The sequence below is a fragment of the Larimichthys crocea genome, unplaced genomic scaffold (assembly GCF_000972845.2).
Source record: "Larimichthys crocea isolate SSNF unplaced genomic scaffold, L_crocea_2.0 scaffold100, whole genome shotgun sequence".
Classification (NCBI taxonomy): domain Eukaryota; kingdom Metazoa; phylum Chordata; class Actinopteri; family Sciaenidae; genus Larimichthys; species Larimichthys crocea.
The window spans coordinates 758,848-786,160 of NW_020851384.1; the positions used below are offsets into that span (position 1 = coordinate 758,848).

Below are 27,313 nucleotides of genomic sequence, written 5' to 3' on the forward strand. Positions count from 1 at the left end.
CGAGAAATAACGTTAACATAACGCTGGTCTAACATTAAAGTAACATTCAGTCTGTATGAAACCAAAGATAATCAGATTAAAATGATTTATTGAATCTTTGAGAAAAAACGACGACAGCAGCTGTGACACACACACACTGTAACACACACACACACACACACACAGACACACACACACACACACACACACTGTAACACACAGACAGACACACACACACACACACACACACAGACACACACACTGTAACACACACACACACACACTGAAAGTCTGAAGTTATCAAATTAATCGTCAGCTGTTCTTCAGGCGTCCAGAGTTTCAGCCAATCAGAGCGCAGCAGCCGCCTCAGTCAAACAAACCTGAGTCTTTGAGTCTCTGAGTCTCTGAGTCTCTGAGTCTTTGAGTCTCTGAGTCTCTGACTCTTTGAGTCTCTGAGTCTCTGAGTCTTTGAGGCGGCCATGTTTCACCATAAAACGATGAGAAAATAAAAAACTTCCTCCAGGAAACAGTTCGGTGAGGTGAAGCCTGATTGGTCCACCTCCACCTTTTGGCCCCGCCCCCTGGAGACAGGGTCACAGCGCCTCGTCCTCCGGCGGCGGATCATAACGACGTCTCAGCGTCCACGACTCGCCGACCGTCCTCGCTCTCCACGTTTATCTGGACGCTCGACAGCTTCTCCTGGCTGGAAGACAAACGGTCAGTGCAGGGCTCTGATTGGTCCATCAGTCAGAGTTCACCTGTTCACCTTCCTCGTACCTGCTGCTGCGCCGCAGAGCTCTGCTGCCCTCACACGTCATGGACACAGACTTCCAGATGCCGCTTTTAGCCATTTCGTCTGAGATGTTCACCTCCGATGGGTCCACGCTGCACGACACAAACACGTTACAGTCTGCGCCTGAGTCACATGACTCACCGCGTCCTCGTGTCATCGACTCACCGTCCTTTCAGGCTTTTGATGGGGAAGTCGACGTTGCCTCCATCGTACGGCTCGTCGTCCTCGGCCTCCTCCAGCATCCGCTCAGCGTCCTGCAAGAACAAAAACAACACGGCCGGTGAGCAGACGGACGGACGGACGGACGGCGAGCGTTGTTCGTTTGACGCCTCACCTCCTTCTCCTTCTTCTTCTTGTCGTCGTCTTTCTTCTTCTTGCTCTCCGGTATCAGGTCGTCCAGCCAGCTCAGCTCTCTCTTGGTGAAGCAGAAATCCAGAAGCTTCCGGATGAACACCAGAGCCAGAACCTGCAGAGGACGGCGAGACGAGGCGAGTCAGTGTGCACGAAACAGCCTCGTCTTGGCGAGGTCAGCGGCGTTCAGAGGCTTCACCTTCTGGTCGTCTGCAGATGTTCGGAGCTGAGCGCTCATGATCATGTCGATGTTTTGAAGGAACCTGCTGGTAAGAGTTATGTCGTGTGTGTTCGTCTCACCATCATGGGGAAGACGACGGCGGCGGACGACGCCTTGATGGACCAGAGGACGATGAGGCAGGACAGCTGCACCGCGGTGAAGATGTGGACCTTCCACAGAGGGACGTAGCGCAGGTAGATCAGGTCCGGCTGGTGTTTGGCCGGCATGCCGAACAGTTTGATCCGATCGAACAGCTGCAGGACGGACAGACGTCAGAGACAAGCACAGACTGACGAGGACGTAACAGGACAGACTGAGACGGAGACAGACCTGGATGCCTTTGAGCGAGGACACTCCCATGTAGAGGAAGACTCCGTACAGGACGGGCATGGGGATGAACTGAAGGACAGAAACATTTCACAGCTTGGATTATTTGAGGTGAATCTTAAAGGAACACCATCTTTGTGAGGACCGGAGGTGTGGCGTTCACCTTGAGGACGGAGGTCATGAAGACGGAGCAGCCCATCAGGACAAAGATCATGAAGCCGGTCACTCTCTGCTCTCTGATGCCCAGAAACTTGGGCTGCTCGCCCGGCGCCGCGCACTCCGACTCCAGCTTCAGACTGTTGACGTGGGAGATGGAGAGCACGGTCGCTGCTACGAACCACGGCAGGCCCATGATGGAGCACACGCCCAGCATCACGGCCACCACCAGCAGGTCCAGGTGATAGCCACAGCCTTTCTGCAACCAAGAACACACAGAGTTCATCACGGGGCCGCCGTCTGTGTGTTCACCTCCTACAGCCGTCAGCGTCCTCACCTTCAGCTTGTTCTCCTTCCTGTTGACGATGACGGCGGTGATCTGCTGGTCCATGAAGATGAGGATGGTGCAGAGCAGAGCGGGGACGGCGGCGACCAGTAGCGTCCACCAGGGGTTCGGACCCAGCGGGGAGATCAGCCATCCACGAGTGTTTGACGTGGGCTGGACAGACGAACAGACACAGACAGAGTGATTCTGACACAATCCTCTGATAAGCTCGTCCTCACTGATCTGATCTGCAGGTCTTTGGCCTTTGTCCACATTCTCCAACGCTAAATCAAATACAGCAGCTGATAAAGCAGCGTCCTCCGACTGCTGAGCCGGCAGATTCTGAACTGACAAACAGAGCGGAGCCGTTACCTCGAAGCGGTCGGGTACGTCGAGTTTGGGTGAAGGAACTCCAACCAGATAATCCACCAGCACCATGATCATGATGGTGAGAAAGACGGCGAAGTCACTGATGGTCGACCGAACCTGCACACACAAAACACTGTGACCAAAGACAGTCTGTGGGGACGTCACGGAGACTACGTCCAGGTTTTAGACAGTCTGTGGGGACGTCACGGAGACTATGCCCAGGTTTTACACAGTCTGTGGGGACGTCACAGAGACTACGTCCAGGTTTTAGACAGTCTGTGGGGACGTCACGGAGACTACGTCCAGGTTTTAGACAGTCTGCGGGGACGTCACGGAGACTAAAAACAGTCATGGTCTTACTGGTCTTACAGACCTTGGTGGGGAAGTATCTCTTGGTCTTGAACTGTTTGAGGAAGGAGGAGAGGAAGAAGGTGGTGAAGAAGAGGATGACGGACCAGAAGAGGACGTCGGGGACGTAAGGACGGTCGTGGCTGCAGGCCAGGCCGACGAACTTCCCATGTAGATCCTGACAGTCCTGCAGAGAGACAGAGAGACAGAGAGCTGAAGTGAGAAGCAGTGAAAGAAGGCAGAAACACTTCATGGTGTAGAAGGGTCAGACCTTCACAGTCAGCTGGTCCCACTGGACGTTCTCTGAGGTTACGTTCTTGTTGCTCCACGCCTGCAGGACTTCATGTGAGGCGTTGGCAGGTGGAGAACACTGACACCTTGGACAGAGCAGCAGGTACACATCAAAACAGTTGCAGAGTTGTAGAGGTGAGAAACAGACGGGTCCAGCTCGGAGCCGGGTCAGCCTTACGTGTAGAAGGTGAGGTTGTCCAGCTGGCTGTGCATGTTGATGGGGAAGTCCTCTCCGAGCTTGAACAGCTTCTCCAGAGACTCGTAGATGAAGATGATGCAGATGAGGGCGGCGAAGGCCTCCTCCGTGAAGCGGGTGATGTAGCAGACTAGAGAGCTGGCGTCGGTGGCGACCAGCACCAGGCACAGGAAGGCGGTCCAGAGTCCGATACTGGTCCGCAGGGACAGGTAGCACAGTCCGTAGTCACTGAGGACGGACAAGAGGACAGTGAGACGAGGACACAGCAGGGGGCAGCAGGGAGAAGGTTCTGGATAACTAAGCCAGAACCGAGAGGCTCAGAAGGAGCTTCTACCCTCAGCCCACGAGGCTCCTCATCATGGTTACTTTAATTTAATTTAATAATCTTTGGCTGTGTCCGAAATCACTCACTCACTTCCTACATAGGGAAATAAATGTAGTGGACTATATAGTGAGCTCAGCAGAAAAAATGTTCTGACACTTTCGGACACTTGGCGCCGGTAATTATGTCACTGCTGTCGCACAATTAAAACGTACCACATTAATGTCGTCTTGTCCATTTACTACTGCATTTTTATTAAATTAGAGTCTTTTGATTACTGTCCTGTGCGTTTTATTTTCGTGTTTTGTTTTCTATTTAAGCAGATTTTTATATTTTATTCTCTTGGCTCTTTAGTAACAGAAAGTTACAGTGTAATCTCCTGGAATGTTTAATTATATGCTGTTCGTTTTACACCTTTTTTTTTTTATGAATGTAGAAATTTAAATTGCCTTGTTTTGAAATGTGTAATAAAATAAACAATAGAATAAACTTGTGACTGTTGTACTGCTCCTCACACACAGTCATTCTAGAAAACTCCTGTAGCACTAAAGAAATGCCGTCTACTGTCAGTCTGTTTGTGTTCGTTTTATCAATAATTCAGTTATTGATGATCAGGAGGAAACTAGAATAGAGAGGAGAAGATGCACTGCTCTTCTAAGACTAGCAAGACGTCGTCAAATTGTGAGTGATAGCCTGCTTTTTAATTAGAGTAGAAATCATTTTCTTTAATTAATTCAATAAACTGTCCTCGGTCAAACTACGCCCCCTGCTGGCTCCAGCTGCCATATTTATTTTAACTTCTGGCAATGCATGATGGGATATCTTGCTTCGGTTAGTGACCATCGGATGTTCACTACATCTCGCGGTGAATTGTGGGAAACATGCAGTGACCATAGAGTGGACACTAAACATTCGGACAACACTTAACATGTCGTGGTCACTATAGAGTGGTTAACGAGCCTTTCCTCCCACATCACTGTCACACACACACACATCACTGTCACACACACACACATCACTGTCACACACACACACACACACACACACACACACACACACACACACACACACAGACTGAATCATGTCTTCAGAGACCGGGTCTGATAACGTTATCTGGTTCAAACAGAATAATCAATCATCAGGTTAACTGTTGGACCGAGGTCTACGACCACAGGTTCTCGCTCTCTATAAAAAGCAGCAGCGTCTCCGTCCTCCTCATCCTGTCCCTCATCATGTCTCAGTGTCTACCCATCCTGCTGCTGCTGGCCCTGGTCTGCCTGGTCCGGTCTGGCTCGGCTCAGCCCGTGGACGGGCAGGCCGAGCTGAAGGCGGCTCAGCCCGTGGACGGGCAGGCCGAGCTGAAGGCGGCTCAGGCCGTCCTGGAAGAGCTGCAGGCCGAGAGACGAGGTGAGGCTGCTCAAGACTATGAGAGAGAATTTATACTTAGAGAATATTTATTAGAATTATATGAACGATTGTAGAAATCAGATGACGCTGTGTACATATCATATGTTCTTCTTATACTCGTGTCGTGTTGATTCTGTTCATCTTTTTAGATTTGCAGTGTTTTCCTCGGATCTCTTTAAACTTGTGTGTGATAGTTTTGATGTTTGTTGTCCGTCTGCAGGGACATGAAGCATCGTCTCAGTTCTCTGTACGTACGGCAGCGTGGACACTAAAACATGTTTCATGTCACTCACACATCGCGGACGCGTTTACAGACGAACAGACAGGAGCTCATTACACTTCAGCACATCAGCAGAAATCTGTGATTTTAAACTTCACTTGATTTCATTTCATTTGACTTCAGATGAACCCGTGCAGCAGTGTGAGGCTCCGATCACGTGTGTGTGTGTGGTCTGTCTAATCATACATGACAGAGGTCAGAGGTCAGAGGTCAGAGGTCGCAGTGAAGCCCGTTTCCATCACGTGGTTTCATCTCACAGACTCTGAGACTCTTTTGAAGACGTGAAGAAGAAGTTCTTGAATTAGACGCTGAATAATCAGAGCGATGGAGCCATTCTTAGGAGGAACGACCTTTGACCTCAGCTGATGTATCAAAGACACGTCGCCATGGTTACTGAATTCACCCAGAGGAAACCGACTGAGCCGTCACGATGGTTCCGTGTCCGTCAGACTTCTTCATGTTCTCACGTGTCTTTAAATGTTCGCAGCTCTGACTCAACGTCTGAACGCAGCCGAGACCGAAATGAAGAGGATCAAAGGTGACACGCCAAAATATCCAGCTAACGCTAACATGAGCTAACAGCAGCTAACAGACTGAGCTAACATGAGCTAACAGCAGCTAACAGACTGAGCTAACATGAGCTAACAGCAGCTAACAGACTGAGCTAACATGAGCTAACAGACTGAGCTAACAGCAGCTAACAGACTGAGCTAACAGCAGCTAACAGACTGAGCTAACAGCAGCTAACAGACTGAGCTAACAGACTGAGCTAACAGCAGCTAACAGACTGAGCTAACAGCAGCTAACAGACTGAGCTAACAGACTGAGCTAACAGCAGCTAACAGACTGAGCTAACAGACTGAGCTAACAGCAGCTAACAGACTGAGCTAACAGCAGCTAACAGACTGAGCTAACAGACTGAGCTAACAGCAGCTAACAGACTGAGCTAACAGACTGAGCTAACAGCAGCTAACAGACTGAGCTAACAGACTGAGCTAACAGCAGCTAACACACTGAGCTAACAGACTGAGCTAACAGCAGCTAACAGACTGAGCTAACAGACTGAGCTAACAGACTGAGCTAACAGCAGCTAACACACTGAGCTAACAGCAGCTAACACACTGAGCTAACAGCAGCTACCGTTAGCTTCCTGACGAGATGAAATCGTTATTTCGTACAGAAACACCTAAAGTTGCCTTCGCTGCCTCCCTGGGAGGAAACGGCATGGTGAAGACGACGCAGGGCAACAAAGACCTCGTCTACAGGGACGTGCTGACCAACGTGGGCGGGGCTTACAACGCCGTGACAGGTGAGGAGCGACCTAACCAATGAAATGAATGTGCCGTTAACAAAGAAGCCGTAGGATGTGGTAGACTCAGGTGACCTGTTCGTCTCTTCATCTCCTCCTCCAGGTGTGTTCACGGCTCCTGTTCGTGGAGTCTACTACATCCGCTTCACCGCCAACGCCCCCACCGACTTCACCATGAGCGCCGTCCTTTACAAAAACAACGCGCAGATCCAGCTGATCGCCCACGAGCAGCCGTCCGGCGAGGGCAGCGACACGGCGTCCAACGGCGCCGCCCTGCTGCTGGAGCAGGGCGACACGCTGAAGATGTCGCTGTGGCACAACACTCAGATCTGGGACAACAGCAACCACCACAGCACCTTCAGCGGCTTCCTGCTGTTCCCCATGTGAGGAAAACGCCTGATTCTGATTGGCTGATAAGTTCTAACAAATGAATCAAGCGTTCCTGTTGACATCAGTCCACAGCGTGTCCTAAAGACGGACGTCTGTCTCCGTGTGTTTGTGTTGAAGGGTGGACGAGGCGCCGAAGGAGGACGACTTCGACTCTCAGCTGAAGACTCTTCAGGCGTCACTGACGCAGCTGCAGACAGAGAACCTGGGTAAGACTCAAAGACAGGCGGGGACATCTGATTGGTGCCTTCGTCTCGTTATTCTGAACACATTTAATTATTGTGCCAGCTGCTGTGTGGCTTCATCAGCTGACGATGATGATGAAGAGTTTGTCTCTGTGTTTGTAGAAGTCAAAGAGAGACTGGAGGCCACAGAGAAGGAGCTGAAGGAGATCAGAGGTCAGTCTCTGCTGTGATGATGTAACGAGACACTCACGACACGGTTCACGACTTTTTGTTCACGATACGATTTTCTCACGATTTTTTAAAATCAAAATGAGCTACAAATAAAACCATTAAACTTTTTATTTGTAGGAAAAAAATCTTTCTTTACAGAAACTCTCAAACTGTTTGTGTTCTCTTATAAAAATAATAACGGTGTGTTCTGCTTCTCTGAGACACTTTGACACTGTTAGATACAGGAGAAGAAAAGGTTTCTAAACTCTCTGTAAAGAGATTTTGTCCCTTTACATCGTCGACGTAAAGGGACAAAAACTGGCTTTACAGAAACTCTCAAACTGTTTGTGTTCTCTTACAAAAAGTGCAAAACAAAACACAGATATCTGCTTTCTTTGGAAACAGTCTCACAGTAAACTGCTGTTAACTGCTGTGATGTGCAGTTTTCCTCTCGAGGTGGCGTAACGTTACTTTGCTTCTCACTGTGGCTGATATGCTGCTGCATGTTGCTGCTGCATGTTGCTGCTGCATGTTGCTGCTGCATGTTGCTGCTGCATGTTGCTGCTGCATGTTGCTCGTGTTGCTGCTGCATGTTGCTGCTGCATGTTGCTCGTGTTGCCGCTGCATGTTGCTGCTGCATGTTGCTGCTGCATGTTGCTCGTGTTGCCTCTATATGTTGCAGTCTCTCTATGTTTCCATGCTGTTCTGGTTCAGTCTGTTTCTCACGGTTGTATTTGTGAACATATTGAATCTAAAATACTTCACACAGCTGATTTCAAGCTGCTCGCTGCGTCCTCTGTTTCTTCCCTCGCTCTGTCTCCGTACCTACGTAGTGACGTGAGTCGCGTGACTTGACGTCTGACGTTGAACCAATGAATCACCAACCAGTGACTTTTTAAGATAATGTAAGAAAAAGCCAAGAATCGCGATTCATTTTTTCTGCCAACCGGTGCAAGTCGTCACGCATTTGTGCCGATTTTTACCGTGTCACGATGCATCGTTACATCCCTAACCCTCTTGTGGTTACCATCAGTAGTAGTGTAGTTTAACAGACTCAGTCCAGGCTGTGAAGACTTCCTCTGTCTCCTACTTCCTTTGTCCTGTTCCTCTTCAGACGTACCGAAGGTGGCGTTTGCGGTTTCTCTTGGAGGCAACGGTCTACAGAAGACGACGACAGGAAGCAAAACACTGGTCTACAAAGACGTCCTGACCAACATCGGACAGGCGTACAACTCTGACACCGGTCAGCGACAAAACCCCGTCTAATATTCACAGCGTAACGTGGAAATAAGTGACTGTTTATTAACCCCGCCTCCTCCTCCAGGTGTGTTCACGGCTCCTGTTCGTGGAGTCTACTACATCCGCTTCACCGCCAACGCCCCCACCGACTTCACCATGAGCGCCGTCCTTTACAAAAACAACGTGCAGATCCAGCTGATCGCCCACGAGCAGCCGTCCGGCGAGGGCAGCGACACGGCGTCCAACGGCGCCGCCCTGCTGCTGGAGCAGGGCGACACGCTGAAGATGTCACTGTGGCACAACACTCAGATCTGGGACAACAGCAACCACCACAGCACCTTCAGCGGCTTCCTGCTGTTCCCCATGTGAGGACCTGTCTGTGGCACCTTTAATAAAGTCTGTGATCAAAGCTCGTCTTGTCCTCTCTTGTTACCACGGTGATTGGTGTCTGTGGACAGAGACTCGCTTCAGTCTGAGACTCGGAAACAAGCTGCTTTCTTTTGTTTGTCGACTGATCCGTTATTTTTTTATTAGTCACGATTATTTCTACTAAAATAAATCAAAACAGAAAGATGCATCAGAAGCTGAAGTCTGTTTATCACAGTCTAATATAGATTTATTTTTTAATGGATGAAACATCTTACAGATGAACAGGACATGACGTGGAGCTTTACTGTCATTTAATATCCTGCACATTAATATTGCACATCATTAAGAAGTGTCACCTGTGTTTAAATGGGCGGGGCTTCAGCTGTATGTTATTTTAGGCATGCAGTTGATCAGAAATCGTTTTATTTTTTGCTGAATATAAAACTATTTGCAGGACAGCATCAGCACTGAGCTTCAGATCAGCGGATCACGACACAAACAAACTATTTACAGAACAAGTTTTACAACAATGAATAAAACACGGGCGGTTCAATTATGAAGTTTACAGGCAGCACCACGTCTGAACAAACCCACGTCCAGCAGAACTCGACCCGAGGTAAAAACAAACTGAGCCGTGAACCTGAGTGACTGAGGGAGAGACAGACAGCTGATCAGTGTGAGCGAACACACCTGTGTGTGTGTATGTGAGGCGCTGTGACCAGCCTATCAGAGCGCAGACACAGTCAGCGACCCAATGAGGACGTTCATTCACTCCGAGCACAGATGCTGACTCGTATAATAATCGGACTCTGCTTTATCTGTACCGGATACTCGTTTCAGCCGGCTCAGCTCTAGGAATCACTACAAAAATGTCTCTATGTCCGATAACTCACCGACATTAATTATTTTAGTTTAGTTTGACGTGCTGCCATGATACGACAGCTCAGCTGATAAGAAGGAAAGGAGCTTCAGTGCTTCCTCTGTTATCTCCTTTAGGACACACCGAGCATCCTTTAGGAAAGGAACGGAGGTGATGCCATCCCAACCTCTCCTTCACATCTGTCCTCATCTCCTCTCCTTCACATCCTGTCCTCATCACCTCTCCTTCACGTCTGTCCTCATCGCCTCTCCTTCACGTCTGTCCTCATCTCCTCTCCTTCACATCTGTCCTCATCCCTCTCCTTCACGTCTGTCCCTCATCACCTCTCCTTCACGTCTGTCCTCATCTCCTCTCCTTCACGTCTGTCCTCATCACCTCTCCTTCACGTCTGTCCTCATCGCCTCTCCTTCACGTCTGTCCTCATCTCCTCTCCTTCACATCTGTCCTCATCACCTCTCCTTCACGTCTGTCTCATCCTCTCCTTCACGTCTGTCCTCATTCCTCTCCTTCACATCTGTCCTCATCTCCTCTCCTTCACATCTGTCCTCATCACTCTCCTTCACATCTGTCCTCATCTCCTCTCCTTACACTGTCCTCATCTCCTCTCCTTCACATCTGTCCTCATCTCCTCTCCTTCACATCTGTCCTCATCTCTCTCCTTACATCTGTTCCTCATCTCACTCTCCTTCACATCTGTCATACTCTCTCCTCATGTCCATCATCATCCTTCACACTGTTCTCCCTCTCTACACCTCCTCATCCATCTCCTCACATCTGTCCTCTATCACCTCTCCTTCACCTGTCCTCATCTCCTCTCTTCACACCTGTCTCATCTCCTCTCCTTCACATCTATCCTCATCACCTCTCCTTCACATCTGTCCTCATCTCCTCTCCTTCACACATGTCCTATCTCTCTCCTTCACACCTGTCCTCATCACCTCTCCTTCACGTCTGTCCTCATACTCCTCTCCTCCTCCACCTGTCCTCATCACCTCTCCTTCACTCTGTCCTCATCACCCTCTCCTTCACATCTGTCCTCATCACCTCTCCCTTCACACATCTGTCCTCATCTCCTTCCTTCACCACCTGTCTCATGCCTCTCTTCACATCTGTCCTCATCACCTCTCCTTCACATCTGTCCTCATCTCCTCTCCTTCACATCTGTCCTCATCTCCTCTACTTCACGTCTGTCCCTCATTCACCTCTCCTTCACATCTGTCCTCATACCTCTCTTCACATTCTGTCTCCTCTCCTTCACATCGTCCTCCTATCACCTCTCCTCACGTCTGTCCTCATCTCCTCTACTTCACATCTGTCTCTCATCTCCTCTATTCATCGTCCTACATCACCTCTCCTTCACGTCTGTCCTCCATCTACTCTCCTTCTTCTCACGTCTGTCCTCATCACCTCTCCTTCACATCTGTCCTCATACTCTCGTCCTTCACATCTGTCCCTCATCTCTCTCCTTCACAATGTGTCCTCATCTCCTTCAACCTGTCTCATCTCCTCTCTTCACACCTGTCCTCATCTCTTCCTCACACCTGTCCTATCACTCTCTCACGTCTGTCCTCATCTCCTCTCCTTCACAACCTGTCCTCATCACTCTCCTTCACGTCTGTCCTCATCACTCTCCTTCAGTTGTCCTCATCTCCTCACTTCACATCTGTCCTCATTCCTTCTCTACTTCACGTCTGTCCTCATCACCTCTCCTTCACGTCTGCCTCATCTCCTCTCTTCACATCTGTCCTCATCACCTCTCATCATCCCTTCTTCTCTCCTCTCCCTCTTCACATCTGTCCTCATCTCCTCTCCTTCACGTCTGTCCTCATACACCTCTCCTTCACGTCTGTCCTCATCCCTCACTTCACATCTGTCCTCATCTCCTCTCCTTCACATCTGTCCTCATCGCCTCTCATTCCTCCTAGCCTTCCTCACATCTGTCCTCATCGCCTCTAACTTCACATCTGTTTCACATCTCCTCTCCTTCACATCTGTCCTCATCTCCTCTCCTTCACTCTGTCCTCATCTCCTCTCCTTCACATCTGTCCTCATACCTCTCCTTACATTGTCCTCCATCTCCTTCCTTCACATCTGTTCTCATCTCCTCTCCTTCACATCTGTCCTCATCACCTCTCTTCAAATCTGTCCTCATCACCTCTCCTTCACATCTGTCCTCCATCGCCTCTCCTTCACATGCTGTCCTCATCTCTCCTTCACAATCTGTCCTCATCTCCTCTCCTTCACATCTGTCCTCTCTCCTCTCTTTCACATCGTCCTCATCACCTCTCCTTCACATCTGTCTCATCTCCTCTCACTTCACATCGCGTCTCCTCATCGTCCTCCTCCTCTTTCACATCACTGTCCTCATCACCTCTCCTTCACATCTGTCCTCATCTCCTCTCTTCACATCTGCCTCATCACCTACTCCTTCACATCTGTCCTACTACTCCTCTCCTTCACATCGTCCTCTCACCTCGTCGTCTCTTCATGTCACATCTCCACTCTCCTTCACATTCTGTCCTCACTCCTCTCCTTCAACATCTGTCCTCATCACCTCTCCTTCACATCTGTCCTCACCTCTCCTATCCTTCATCTGCTCCTCATCTGCCCTCTCCTTCACATCTGTCCTCATCGTCCTCTCCTTCACATCGGCTTCCTCATCGCCTTCCTTCACGATCTGTCCTCATCACTCTCCTTCACATCTGTTCCTCTACCTCCCTCACATTTCTTGCTACAGCCTCGCCGATCAACCTGTCCTTCTACATCTGTCCTCATCCCTCTCCTGCACATCTGTCCTCATCTCCGTCTCGGCATCATAGTGTCCGCAGCGCGCTCCGGCACAGCGGGCCTGGCAGCGCCGTACCTGCACAGCGGGCCGCGCACCCGCTCCGGCACAGCGGGCCGACATGCAATGCCGCACAGCGGGAGCATGCCTCGCTTTCACAGCTGGCCTCATTTCCTCTCCCTTTCCACTCTGTCCTCAAGCTCCCTACTTCAGGTCTGTCCTCATCGCTCTCCTGCACGGGCGGTCCGATTCGCGCCGGCGCCGTAGAGGGCCGCACGCGCCGCGCCGTCACAGCGGGCCGCAGCACCCGCGCCTGCACAGCTGGCCGAACGTCTCCGTCCGCACGTCTGTCCGCAGCGCCGCTCCGGGCACGCTGGCCGCAAGGGCTGCCGGCACAGCGGGCAGCAGCGCCCTCCGGCAGTAGGGCCGCCAGCGCCGCGCTCGGCAAGTTGGCCGCAGCACGCGCCTGCACAGCGGTCCCTCGTCACCTCGCCTGCACATCGGGTAGATGCGCCGCGCGGCACAGGGGCCGCAGCTCCATCGCTTCACGTCTGTCTTCATCACCTTTCCGTCACATCTGTTCCTTCATCTCATTCTTCACATCTGTTCCTCATCTACCTCTCCTTCAATCTGTCCTCAGCCTATCTCTTTAAATCTGTACTCATCACCTTCTCTTAACATCTGTCTCACGCCTATCCTTCACACCGGGAAGCCGGCAGCAGGTCTGAAAACATCGACTAGAACAGTGACCGCGGCGTGTACACGCCTGGTGGAGTTGTGCGACAGACCGGATGAGGGCGTGGATTCCACTGAGATGACGAAACCTCGACAACACTGAGGTGGAGCATGACTCACCTGCAGCAGGTGAAGAGGAATTCCTCAACGCCGAGAACCGGACCGGTGCTGCCCCCGAGGATGGTGAGAGCTGACGCCAACCGAGAGTACGCCACGCCGGTCAGGACGCCGAAAGCGGGACTCTATGGCCACTCTACCAGATGAGAGAGCGAGAGAGAGAGAGAGAAGAGACCAGAGAGAGAGGCACAGAGAGAGAGGAGCGAGAGTGACAGAGAGAGAGGGGGGGGAGGGGACGAGGAGAGACAGAGAGAGAGACACGAGGACGGAAGAGGGGAGGACAGCAGAGCGAGAGAGAGAGAGAGAGAGAAGGAGAGAGAGAGAGCAAGCGAGACAGGCGGGGAGGTGCAGAGAGAGAGACCAGGAATGACGACAGAGAGACAGAGAGAGGAGAGAGAGGCCGAGAGAGAGGAAGAGAGGCCGAAGAGAGAGAGGGACAGAGCGAGAGGAGCAGAGACAGCGGAGAGAGCGCGACGACGGATGAGGGAAGAGAGAGGGATGGGAAAGAGGAGAAGACAGGATGCGAGGAGAGCAGATCCCAGAGAGGAGAGGAGGAGAGAGGACAGAGAGAGAGAGAGACAGAGAAATAGAGGCGGGAGGAGCGAGGAGAGACGAGAGGGAGAGGACCAGATGAGCAGGGACAGGAAGCGGAGCCCAGCATAGACTAGACAGAGAGAAAGGGAGGACAGAAGGGGAGAGAGAGGACAGACAAGAGAGACGCAAAGAGAGCGAGCAGACCAGGAGAGAGAGGAGAGAGATTGACGCGACAGCAGAGACGGTGAGACACAGAGAGCAGATGAGGAGAGAGCGAGGTGAGACAGATTTGAGGAGAGGAAAGAGAGAAGACAGATGGAGAGAGGAGAGGAAGAGGACAGAGATGAAGAGAGATGACAGAGAGACGACAGAGAGAGAGAAAGGAGGCAACCAGAGAGGAGAGCGAAAGAGAGGCAGACAGCGAGAGGGAAGAGAGCAGAGAGTAGGATGGAGACGACGCGGAGGACAGATGAGCCCGAGAGACCGAGAGACAGAGAGAGACCAGATGAGAGAGGACCGGGATGAGAATGACGGACAGGAGACAGAAGAGAGAGAGACGGAGAGGGCAAGAGCACGAGAGAGAGACACACGAAGAGAGAGCAGACACGATGCAGCAGAGAGAGTAGACAAAAGAGAGGTACACGGAGAGAAGAGAGAAGGCAGAGAGGAGAGACAGAGGAGAGACAGCGGAGAGAGGAGGAGAGAGAGAGAGAGCGAAGACAGAGAGAGAGGATCAGACAGAGAGAGACAGAGAGGACTAGAGAGAGTGACGACAGAGACAGAGAAGCAGGAGAGAAAGAGACCAGAGGGGACGAGAGAGAGAGCACAGAGGATGAGAGACGTACAGCAGACCGAGGACAGACAGAGAGGACAGGACAGAGAGAGACAGGAGAGAGGCATATAGAGAAGCGCAAACGTTTCATTAAACCAATCACAAAACAGAGTAGGTTGCGTCAGTTTGCTGGTTCTGGTTTATGGTCTGCGCCTGTTGGTTTCTATCCGTTCCTTTGGTGGGCCTCTCCCAACGCAGCCCCCCGAACGGATGGACCGGTGCATGAGGCGCCTGTACAGAAGAGGACGGACGCCAACACACTGTCAGCTGACGGCCGGTCTCTGATGTCACTCCACAGGAAGGGAGCATTTCCTCACGGTACGTCGTTCACCAGAACAACCAAATGACCGACAGACACGTACCGGACAGGAGAAGCAGACCGAGACGAGACCAGGCGACAGACAGGACGACAGACGCCAGACAGACGACGGAAGGACCAGACAGAAGACGGAGACACGAGTGACAGGACGACGGGCAGACGACAGGACGAGGACAACGGACAGGGAGACAGAGACAGACGACCCAGGACAGCTCAGAGGAGTAAGCAGGACAGACAGGACGGAGACAGAGCCGACAGAGACGGACGGGGGACGCCCAAGAGACTGAGACAGACAGACAGCGCAGTACGAGACACGACCAGACAGACGGAGGACAGCCGCAGCACAGGAAGACGGACAGACAGGGAATGCAGACAGCGCAGACAGACAGGAGACAGACAGACAGACAGGAAGACAGACCGGGGAAACAGACATACAAGACAGCGACAGAAAGACCAGGAGACAGGACCTGAGGGACAGACAGACAGGAGGGACAGGCAGTACAGACGACAGGAAGACAGGAGGACAGACAGGAAGACAGGGACAGACAGGGAAGAACAGACAGGACAGGACGACAGACAGACAGCTACGGAAGACAGGGACAGGACAGGGACAGCGGAGGGACAGAAGGACCGACAGGAGACAGACAGACAGGCAGGGAAGACAGACAGACAGGAAGCGACAGACAGGACAGAGACAGAACAGACAGAGACGACGACAGGACAGAGGACAAGGACAGGGACCAGACATACAGCACAGGAGACAGAGTCAGACCGGACAGAAGCAGACGGAGACAGACAGGAGCCAGGCAGACAACAGACAGAAGAAAGGCGACGACAGACAGCCAGGAGAACGGACAGGGAGACAGGACAGACAGGAGACAGACAGACAGACAGGAGACAGACAGACAGACAGACAGACAGACAGACAGACAGACAGGAGACAGACAGACAGACAGACAGGAGACAGGCAGTCAGACAGTCAGACAGTCAGGTCTCACAGAGCACACAGAGGATGAAGCTACTGGCGGCCATGTTTGTAGTCCTTGTACACTGACCTCCCCGTCCTCTGCAGCTCTGGTCCTGCTTCATGCTCCGCCTCCTTGACGGTGTCAGAGCAGTGGGCGGAGCCATTTAGGACAGACGCCATCTTCCTCTTCTCCTGCAGAGAGACAGAAGACACAGAGGTGAACTCGGGTCAGACGGGGCATCAAACTGTGTGACAGGACGGAGGTGGAGGTGGAGCAGAGCCGCGCCGGCCTCACCTGAGACGGGACGCTCTTTGGGGGCTCGATGCGGATGCTCGGGTCCCATTCGCCCGGAGGAAGCACAGTGACCTGATCCAGGAACTCGTCGATGCCCGACAGCAGGTCGTTCCTGTCCTTGGCTTTGTAGGCCACATCGTGGAAGACCTGCCAGAGAGACGAGGAGGAAGTAAAGACACCAACTCACCTGTGAACCTGCACACGCACGACCACCGTGACACGTCTCACCTCGTCCGTCATCAGAGTGGCCATGGAGCGTCCGATCTCGTGGTACTGTGGACCTTTACCAAACGGACCGAGCAGCAGGAAGAGAAACCTGCAGACACACACCGACCTTCAGCTCATCACAGAGGTGTGTGTGTGTGTGTGTGTGTGTGTGTGTGTGTGTGTGTGTGTGTGTCTGTGTTAGAGTGTGTGTGTGTGTGTGTCTGTGTATCTGTGTGTGTGTGTGTTCACCTGGTGGGCACTGGGACCTCTGTGAGTCCGGTCAGCAGCATGGCGGGGGCGAGTCGGACGAAGGCGATGATCGGCCGTTCCAGGAAGTCGACTTCACCCACCAGGACGTTGGAGGCCTCAGCACCAGGAGGGATCTTCTTCATGAAGTTCATGTCCACCTGACACACACACACACACACACACACACACACACACACGATCAATGAACAAGGCAGCCTGCAGGGGGCGCCAGAAGTCAGCATGTCTCTGTCACAGGTGTCAGGTAACAGCAGCAGGCTGAGTGAGTTTCCTCTGATCTGATCTTTAATGTTCTCCTCATGTTCAGGAGCTGAGCAGCTCTCGATCATTTCACATGATCTTCTTCAGCAGACGTCGCAGAAGTCAGTAAAGACTGTCTGAAACCTGGACGTAGTCTCTATGACGTCCCCGCAGACTGTCTAAAACCTGGACGTAGTCTCTGTGACGTCCCCGCAGACTGTCTAAAACCTGGACGTAGTCTCCGTGACGTCTCCGCTGTCACTCACTCTCTTTGGCTCACAGCTGACTGGTATCTGTCCACGCTTGTCATCCTGATTCAACAACACACTTTGACATCAAACACTGACACAGCTGACGGTCGAGTTGAGTCACAGCGACGTCACTGAACACAAACAGCAGCACGACCACACAACGCATCACAACACAGGCAACTGATTGGTCGACGGCCGCTGATTGACAGGCGGGCAGACTTACAGCGGGCGTCCTGCCGGCCGGCGGCGGCAGACAGACACAGTCGCAGTCCTGCTGAGAAACAAATGAGTCATCGTCCAAACACAGCTTCTGATTGGCTCCTTCAGGTTCACGAGTCACATGACTAAAAGCAGCTTGTTGGTTGGATGTTTGAGAGTTTAAGTGTAAATGAATAAACCCTGATGAGACTTGATGCTGATGGACTCACAGATGTTTCTTTTTTGTGATAGATAATCAAACATATTCTGTATTTCTACATTTTGCCGTCGCCGTTATATCGACCATCAAACCTTCCTGGATCTTTAAAAACTTAACTTCCTGTAACAGACAGTCACGGAGGCGGCAGCGGTCTTTACCTTACTGAAGTCCACTGTGCTGTTCTCCCGACTGCCGCCGTTGATGCGACCCTCGCTGTTCTTGCTGTTGTCGAGGTTTCCTGGAGCCGAGTGAGGAGACGCCAGCAGACCTGCAGAGACGGAAAGACGGAGCCAGTTCATGATGACTGAATTCAAGGCGACACTAGAGGGAGAAAATGATTAAGAAGCCGCCGGACAAGAGTAAATGTGGGACTGACTTTTAGTGGTTGGTGAGAGCTTGGTGAAATAAAAGGCTGAAAGACAGACGCCGAGCTGGGCTGACTGCTGCTGGACTAGGCAGTGATATCAGCTGCTGCTGGGTCTGCTGTTTATTTTGGTGTCAAATGAACGAGGAAGTTAATGTCACTGTCAGCTCTGATGCTCTGCATCATTAGTCGTCACGCTCACTGACTGCTTCCTGTTTGTTTGGACTTTAAAGTTTGAATCCTGTCAGCCTCAGCACGTTAACAGCAGTAACTCAATAACCACGAGTCAGATGATGATGATGATGATGATGATGAGTCTGCTCCAGTCGACAGCTCGAAGAATCATCGATGCACTGAAGCACCTAACACTGTAGGCAGCATGGTTTGCTTCAGCTGACGAAGCATAATAAACAAAATGCCACAAGCAGTTCAAACCATATGAAAACCAGGAAAGCAAACACACCACAATAAAGTGACTGTGTCCTGTGTCCTCCCTGCCATTGTTGTTTAAAAGCACCACAGTGATCAGCATGAACGATCAGCATGAACGATCCGATGAACGATCCGATGAACGATCAGTATGAACGATCAGTATGAACGATCAGCATGAACGATCAGCATGAACGATCAGCACGAACGATCAGCACGAATGATCAGCATGAACGATCCGATGAACGATCAGCACGAACGATCAGTATGAACGATCAGCACGAACGATCAGCATGAACGATCAGCACGAACGATCAGTATGAACGATCAGTATGAACGATCCGATGAACGAGGACCTGAGGACGGACGCACAGTTGAGCGACTCGTGAACTAATCATTTCTGTTTCCTGTCCTGCTGACTGAGCTTATACAGCTGCCTGCCATGTGGTGAGGGAAGGTACTCCATGAAAATGAACGATTCACTCACTGAGACGACTCATTACTCCAGAGTCATATAAAAGATTAGTTCATATTGAACTAATCATTCATGAACGACACATCACTAATTTTCAGGTATTCTTTATGATGGAAACAGCTAAAGAGCTAAAGCTAATATAAAAAAGTAAAGCTAACACTGAGGATCCAGCTGGTTTGGAGCTACTGCTAACGTAGCTAACTGCTAACGTTAGCTTCCATTACTTGATGTAAACATTGATCAGCAGTGAAGCGCTAACTGTGGTTAGCTCGGTCAGTCGTGTAGCTAACTGAACTGACGCCAGGATCCAAACCCGGCAAGAAAACCACCTGATAGACTGCTGTGTTCGCTGTTAGACTGGACACTGCCGGTTCAGAGGTTCTGTCGCTGTGTTCGCTGTTAGACTGGACGCTGCCGGTTCAGAGGTTCTGTCGCTGTGTTCGCTGTTAGACTGGACACTGCCGGTTCAGAGGTTCTGTTTGGTATAGCCGTGTTCACTAGAAGGTAGACGTTAGCACAGATTAGTGAAGCCACACCGTGCTGAGTCGTGCTCACAGATATTTGCCTGAGTCACTGTGAAGGTCCTGGTGGTCCTCCATCTTGAACACACCCTCCTCTTCTGGCGGGTAAACCACCACCTGGGGGATCCCTGCTCCTCCCAACAGTCCTTCAGGAGCAGAGCGGCGGTGGAGGCATGGTCTGAGGGGGCAGGGCCGGGCGGGCAGGGCTCTGAGAGGTGGTGAGTGGTCTGAGGCGAGGAGGCAGGGCTGTGGAGGTTGGGGATGCGAGGGGACGGAGGAGGGGTGGAGGTGTCACAGGAGGAGATAGAGGAGCGACGGAGGACTGAGAGACGAGAGGAGGAGAACAGACCCTCCCCTGAAGAAGAGAAGAAGAAGAATAGGGTGAAAGGAGAAACATGAGGACGAGAGGACGATGCTCATGCTGCGTGCTGTGCAGTTCTAACGTCCACTTGAGGCTGGCTCCAGAAGTGAGTCAGTCTCCATAAGTCCCCATGTTCAAATGTCCAACTTCACAGCAGAAATAAACATGTTTACAGCCACTGACTGAGCTTTTACACGGACCAGCCGAACCACCAGGCCTTCATGTGAACACATCATGAGAGTTCTGTTTGTCACATGATGGAAAAGTTATTTATCAGTATTTATAACGTCCTTCTAAAACCTTTAAAAAACCTCTAAAAAACCTCAGGTAGTTTGGGATTATTGTCAGTATTGGGGGCGCAGGAAGGTCGAGACAACGCACACACACACACACACACACACACACACACACACACACACACACACACACACACACTTCAGCAAAATTAAAACATTCCTTGCTCACAAACCCGATTAATAAGTCCGGATATTAAAAAACGCTGACTCGTCACGTGGCATTAGCTGGTTATTAGCTCGCTGACTCAGCAGGCCTGTTCAGGTTAGCGCTGACGTTATTATTAATTAACCCTTCGTTTGGACCTCGCTCATGCAGTGGCAACAAAACGCTGACTCGAAGCACAGAGCTCCATCACACACACACACACACCAAAAAGACGTTACCATGCCGACACGATGCCATGCACCAATCAGAGACCCGTCGTCTTGTTACTCTGTTACCTCGACCAATCAGGACTCAGAACTCTGAAACCAAAAAAAACACTGAACGAGTTCAGAAAGTGTGACACAGTCGCAGGAAACACGGCGACACATCACAGACCAGGACTCGAGCAGTCCAGCGCCTCACCCTTCATCACACGGCCAAAGAATTACAGTTACTTTAGTAACTCAAAGTTACTGTGACGACAGCTGAGCGAGGTTTAATTGAACAGACAGAGGAACTGACTGAAGAGTCACGCCTGGTCTGCCGATGAACATTTAAAAAAGGTGAATCTCAGAATGACGAGCGCGCCGTGGTCTCACCGTTGCGTTCCAGTAAATGGGGGTCGGAGTGTTTCTTGCCTATGTCGGCGAAGGATCGGACCAGTGGGATCCGGTTGCTCAGCTTCTTCTCGCTCTGATGGTGGTGACGCCTCAACATGGCCTCCCTCACCTTCTCTCGATGGGTCTCCTCCAGCTGACCTGACGCCAGCATGCTGTCAATCACCATGTCTGCATGTGGGGGGATGGCATGAGGTTAGGACATATGTTTACAGACCGCCGCTCCCAAACCAGGAACATGATGCGAGGAGTTCCCCAGGGCTCAACCCTTGGTCCTCTTTTATTTAACGTGCATTAATTAATTTACCAAATTATGCAAAACAATCAGTTAGCATTTTTATCCAGATGAGTGAATAAATCTGCCTGGATGAATACTTGATTCTGATTGGCCCGAGCGAAGTTAGCAGTCAGCGGTAGCTACACAGGCTAACGTAGCTAACGGAGATGGCGTTGGTTTAACGAGCTGACCTGCAATCTCGTCGATGGTGTTGGCCCTCATGTCGAGCAGCACGGTGCCGTTCAGGATGCAGGAGCGCAGCTCGAACAGACTGTGGAGCGACAGCGTGGCCACGTACGGTTTACTCCAACGCTCGCCGCCATCTTCCACGTCCTCCTCGAACTTCAGCCACCTGAGAAACACGACAAACAAGACGAGATCAAACTTCACGTGTCGGCATGATGTACCCGAGCAGGTCTGTTTCAGTTCATGAAGATCTCCTAACGGACATGAATCATGTGATCAGGTTTTCTTTTTAAACGACCTCGTTGTGTCCTCGTCCTCTTCTTCTGTGGTCGTTTAACGGCACCGCCAACTAGAGAATTACCCATAATTCCACCTGGCTTGGTCCAGACTTTATAAACTTGGTCAGATTGTTCTTGCTTTATGTTTATGTTATTTCGACCATGAGGAAGAAGCTACGTAGTTAAACAGTTTTCCCTCTTTTCATGATCTGGAGTCTGCACGGGGTGTTTTATTTTGAAAAGTGATCTGTTTCTGTGTCTGACTTCCTGTCGGCTCGATCTGCTCTAAGCTGTTTTTTTTTTAAGATAATTTTTTTGGGCTTTTTATGCCTTTAATGATAGTACAGCTGAAGATAGACAGGAAGAGAGAGAGGGGGAGTGACACTAAGTAAATGGCCGTCCGATGCGGGATTTGAACCGGGGCCAGTTGCAGCGAGGACTATAGCCTCCACACACGATAAACGTGATTTCTTTGTTTCTCCTGCTCGGTTCAGGTTGATGTCTGGTCTGAAACACGTCTGTACAAATCCAGTTCAGTCACACAGGTTTATGAAAATCATCTTCGAGGCTCAGCTGATAAGTCCTGAATAAACGAAGGTTGATCCTGAAGGATCAGCAGTGAAAACAGTGAAGTGTTATTACAGCTCAGCAGAGGACTGGAGGATTGTCCTGAAGGACAGGTGTGTGTCCTCACCTGGCCGTCTCCTTCCACTCCTGGAAGTCTCCGTCTCTGAAGGCGAGCTCGTCCAGCTCGGTGAACAGGTCGTGGGGGATGTGCTCCTCGTCTCCGTCCTCCGTCCCGAGGATGAACTGAACTCTCTGAGACGGCGTGTCTGCGGAGAAAATGACAAACTGTCAAACTCAAGATCACGGCGTCGTCACAGAGTGTCTTTAAAGAGTGTGGACGCCACCATTTGTGGGGGACTCTCGTCCATCCTCCCGGTCTGAGCGGTCCCGTCGTTTCCGGTGATGTCGGTGTCCTCTGTGGCGGTGACGCCGTCGACTCTGTCGGCCCAGAGGAACGTGGACGCCGACGTACACCGCCCTGTGACCTGACGGAGGGAAACAGTCAGTACAAGAGCCGTGAAACAAACAGTGTGAGAAGTATTATAGCAGCTACATGCCATCAGTCATGTTTCTACATGTACACAAAGGAACATTTCAACATCTGAAAATCTGTTCAGCTGGTTTGAGATGAAGCAAACAAATGAACTCCAAATTAAATATACTAAATCAAATACACATATTCAGACAACAGCAGACAAACAAACAAGTAACCAGACCAGAGTTTGTACCAATACTGCTCGTATGTAATGAAGCCATGACAGGACAGGAGTAAAGATCTTAATAAAGATCGAGGTCCCAAACCTTCTGGACCCACGTGTTAGTTCTATGAGCACTTCAAGGCTCAGACCTTCTGACGGAGCCTCAGGAGGATCTGGAGGTAAATCCTGTTCAACGTCTCTTTGAGCATCAAATATCTCCTCAGGATGTTTTCAGTTTGGGACGTAACCAGAATACATGGATGTGATCGGTCCATTCGAGATACTATTCCGACACTTCCTGTTGTATGACCATTAGGGATGCACCGAAAATTCGGCCACCGAAAATTTTTGGCCGAAAATGGCCCAAAAGACCCACATCACCGAAACAACACGGCCGAAACAGAATTGTGATGACGCAAGCAGGAAGTGCAGCTAGCACACGGTTATCTGGGTCAACATGTCTGCGGTGTGGATGTATTTCAATATCTCGTAGCAGACGTTATTCCGTTAATTGCAGCACTGAGGCGTCTTCTAAGCAAAGAGTTTGAGACGGACCACGGAGTGAAAACAATGAAAAGTACACGGAGTCTGTGAACACACGTTTCACTGAGATCTATTCGGATCCTCTGCACTTCATCACGACTGTACTTGATCCGCGTTATAAGGATCAGTTGGATGTGGGAATAAAGAAGCGCGCACGAGAAATGATCCAGGCCGCGTTGCATGCGGACAACCCGCTCAGAGACGGACCGGAGGAGAGCGGAGCGCAGAAGAAAGGACGCGTCTGTCTGATGTGTTCAATGAGATCCTGAAAGATCCTCTTTATGAGAGAACATACATCATTTTAGAATCTTTCAGTCAGTTCAAGGTCAAGTTAAACATTTTGTTTTGAATTTTAATTTATATTGTGCATTGTTGTAATGTCAGTGCTAAATAAATGTTTTCATACTTTCATACTAATTGATTTATTCTTTATGAATGCAATGGTTCTAATAACTGACATAATCTTTTCTTTCGGTGTTTCGGTTTTCGGCCTTGGTTTCCTCATTTTTGGTTTTCGGTTTTGGCCAAGAATTTTCATTTCGGTGCATCCCTAATGACCATACGTGTTTCAGCTCTATCTGTAAGGAGTTCATCCATGGACAGAAATCCCTCATGCAGTCTACCATTAACGTAGTCAGTTAACGCTTCAACAACGATGCAGTCGAGGCTCCAAATGGGATTAGAACTTTGCTCCTCAGTGGTGAGATTAAATCACATCTGGAGGTGAACAGTCCACCCTGCATACGTTGGTCCATGCTGAACACCTCGACGAGCTCACTGATGCTAACCGCTCTGACTGTGGCCGAACGAGCCGACCTCGAGGCGTTCACCGCTGCTCATCTCTGTGTGGAACGTGACAGACGGAGCCGTTCACCTGTGGAAGCTCCACACAGGTGTGTGTACCTGTCAGCACTCGGACACGTGTTGCTAAATGAACATTAAACATCTTTGTGCTGAATAAACGTTGAATAAACGTTGAAAAAAGGTTTCTCTTCTTGTTTCAGCGTCTAAACTTTCTGTTTGTAACATGAGTCATCGTTTCTTTTCTCGCTCTGATGACTGAGTGTAAATACAGACGAGTCATCGTTGATACTTTCTGTCTGACTGCAAACACAGTGTGTGTGTGTGTGTGTGTGTGTGTGTGTGTGTGTGTGTGTGTGTGTGTGTGTGTACTCACTCTCCAGCTCTTCTTTCTCAAAGTTGGTGTACGGGGTGGAGCTGGTCTTCCCCTGATCCAACACCGCCTCCTCATCGTTCCCCTGCAGCGACACAACGAGACCATCGTCATGGTCATTATCTGAACAAAGGTTCTGCAGAGCATCCGTCACCTTGACCATGAACACTGAGGTCGATCGACCGTAGCAGTCAGTAAGTCACCTGCTGTGGACACACCTGTCCAGGTGATGACGTTTGCATAATCAGCTGTTGGTGAGTTGTATATAAATTCACCCTCAGTACAGTTGTCATGAACGGGGAAATTAGCTACAGAGACCAAAACTGTTTTTTGTACCAGGCTGTAAACATGTTTATTTCTGCTGTGAAGTTGGACATTTGGACATGGGGACTTATGGAGACTGACTCACTTCTGGAGCCAGCCTCAGGTGGACGTTAGAGGAACTGCAGTCAGTGTTTCAGTTCCCAGAGGTTACCACTTCCTCCTGAGCCTGACTGCAACCACCTCGCCTCACCCTGCCCTAATTCGTCTGTACAGACATGGCGGACTCCGTCAGAGACGACAACGTCAGCTGATTATTAACATGACACTGTGGACGTGCAGGTGCTGCTGTCTGGCTCCGCCCACAGCCCGGGGCCATGCCATGAGTCATCAAACAGGAAGTGCTCTGAAAGCTGGACATCAGGATGGCGGGGTCAGATGCAGCTGGACTGAAATCAAATAAACACGATGAGACACACACACACACACACACACACACACACACACACACACACTGACTCTGAGCTTACAGCCTGCTGTCTGTTTGTACAGCACACACACACACACACACACACACACACACGGTAACCCGTGACGACATGTGTAAACTAACATGACACAGTTCAACACGGTGCAGCTGCGACACGGACTGAACATCAGCACCAACAACAAATCTACAGTTACTATGGTAACAGCTCCTGTTTAGAGTGTGTGTTTAATTCAGCGTGTATCTGATCCACCAATCACAAAGCTTCATGTTTGAAACATTGATACGCTTGTCTAACATTAACGTAACGTTGGTCTAACATTAAAATAACGTTGGTCTGACATTAAAGTAACACAGAGAGGACCTCCTTATCTGTCCCCCTCTACAACTGGACCTTGGTTCTGTGTCAGTAAAACTTATTGCTGCACCAACAAAAAGCAATGAAAGCGTCAGTTAAACAGACTGGTACTGGTACTGGTTCTGGTCCATGGGTCATTTGCTGCTGGGCAGCACAGAAGTCTGAAAGAGGTTTTATTTTGAAAAATATACATAAATGATGAACTATTAAATATCGCATTGAGCTGGTCCGAGTGGATCTGATCTGTGACTGTTGGCGGTAACGTCGTGGTGACGTTCAGTTTCCAAATGATTCTAAAAATAATTTTGGCCCGGAGGAATCTGGTGATGATTCGGACTCAAAGATCAGCTTTCAGATTTACACGAGACCAAGAACGAAGCACAAAGTGTCCGGAGGGAGATTCTGAAACACCCAGCACAGAGCTCACTTTACTACACACCAGAAAGACTGCACGGAGTCGAGTTCTGATCGATCACAGAACCCTGAACGATGAAATGATCAAACAAGGAAAATGATGAATCCATGAATAAATCTAAACCAATCGTTCCTGCGTGTGTCTTTGCACACACACACATGTTCAGCTTCAGTTTGAGCTCTTTTCCTGTTCAACTGATTTCCTCAAAAGTTTCTGAAGAACACGTCAGTCGGGTCAGCGTGTGGAGGCCTCGAGCTCGCGGCACAGACTCAAGCAGCAGATAAAAAGTGTGTTTTCATGGTACATACCAGCGACATCGCTCTGGCCACTCTCTGACTGGCAATACCTCCCCAAAAGTCTCCCATAGCTGCAGCCACAGCACGAAACAACAGAGAAACTTTGTGGCGGTGAGCTCCTCGCGGGTCGGACGCTGCCTAACGTGCAGATCTGCGAGTCGTCCAGGCTCAGCGTGCAGCCTGCACAGCCTCAGCGAGGATTGGTGTATTTATAGCCGAGCGTGTTGCTTCACTGAGCGTCTGTCAGAGCGAGCAGCGAGTCTGGAAGTCTACAAACACAACAGAAACAGGAGGCGGGGCCACGTCTTCCTGCTCAGAAATGTGGATCATCAAACAGAGCAGCGAGCAGAGACACTGACACTCACAGAGCTGCCGTCTGTTATCTGCTGCAGAAGTGACTGAAGGAAGCTGCAGGCCTCAGCTCAGGAATTCAAATCAGGAACAACAACAACGTGAACATGCAGCAGCACGTATGCATAGAAAACACATGACACGGGAGGTTTTACATTTCCTCTTCAGTTACAGCACACACACACACACACACACACACACACACACACAGGCAACCACAAACAAATGAGTGAACACACACACAGACCTCGACTCAACGGGAACAAAGAGAACTTTAAACGTCTGCAGAGCTTCTACAGCTGAA

General features: G+C 50.4%; 2 protein-coding genes across 2 annotated transcripts; one reads left to right on the plus strand and one right to left on the minus strand.

Moving 5' to 3' along the window:
* Positions 1–71: 71 nt before the first annotated feature.
* LOC104939700 (sodium bicarbonate cotransporter 3) lies at positions 72–27,159 on the minus strand. The gene is made up of 27 exons (XM_027275303.1): positions 26,671–27,159; positions 24,845–24,926; positions 22,771–22,911; positions 22,554–22,692; positions 21,587–21,747; positions 21,101–21,289; positions 19,734–20,114; positions 18,069–18,178; positions 16,984–17,141; positions 16,756–16,843; positions 16,528–16,674; positions 16,288–16,424; positions 13,665–13,716; positions 12,807–13,194; positions 4,926–5,100; positions 3,338–3,583; positions 3,140–3,245; positions 2,894–3,055; positions 2,524–2,637; positions 2,164–2,325; positions 1,834–2,085; positions 1,674–1,742; positions 1,424–1,597; positions 1,107–1,238; positions 938–1,026; positions 757–864; positions 72–682 (listed from the first exon to the last, which is right to left on the minus strand). The coding sequence occupies exons 1-27, from the start codon at positions 26,725–26,727 to the stop codon at positions 601–603; spliced, it is 4,101 nt and encodes a 1,366-aa protein (XP_027131104.1). The 5' UTR covers positions 26,728–27,159; the 3' UTR covers positions 72–600.
* LOC113744677 (uncharacterized) lies at positions 4,863–9,104 on the plus strand. Its single transcript, XM_027275358.1, has 8 exons — positions 4,863–5,084; positions 5,852–5,902; positions 6,545–6,673; positions 6,777–7,056; positions 7,181–7,269; positions 7,408–7,458; positions 8,570–8,698; positions 8,780–9,104. Exons 1-8 carry the CDS (start codon positions 4,910–4,912, stop codon positions 9,061–9,063), a joined length of 1,188 nt encoding a protein of 395 aa, XP_027131159.1. The 5' UTR covers positions 4,863–4,909; the 3' UTR covers positions 9,064–9,104.
* Positions 27,160–27,313: the final 154 nt, after the last annotated feature.

Bases quoted from the DNA above. Each gene is read 5' to 3' on its own strand.
- LOC113744677 (XM_027275358.1), top strand. From the start codon at position 4,910: ATGTCTCAGTGTCTACCCATCCTGCTGCTGCTGGCCCTGGTCTGCCTG. The intron at 5,903-6,544 runs GTGACACGCCAA...TATTTCGTACAG, and splicing joins CGAAATGAAGAGGATCAAAG to AAACACCTAAAGTTGCCTTC. The intron at 7,270-7,407 runs GTAAGACTCAAA...CTGTGTTTGTAG, and splicing joins GCTGCAGACAGAGAACCTGG to AAGTCAAAGAGAGACTGGAG.
- LOC104939700 (XM_027275303.1), bottom strand. From the start codon at position 26,727: ATGGGAGACTTTTGGGGAGGTATTGCCAGTCAGAGAGTGGCCAGAGCG. The intron at 3,584-4,925 runs GTAGACACTGAG...GTCCGTCCTCAG, and splicing joins GGCCAGCAGCAGCAGGATGG to TGACTACGGACTGTGCTACC. The intron at 865-937 runs GTGAGTCGATGA...TGTGTCGTGCAG, and splicing joins ATCAAAAGCCTGAAAGGACG to CGTGGACCCATCGGAGGTGA.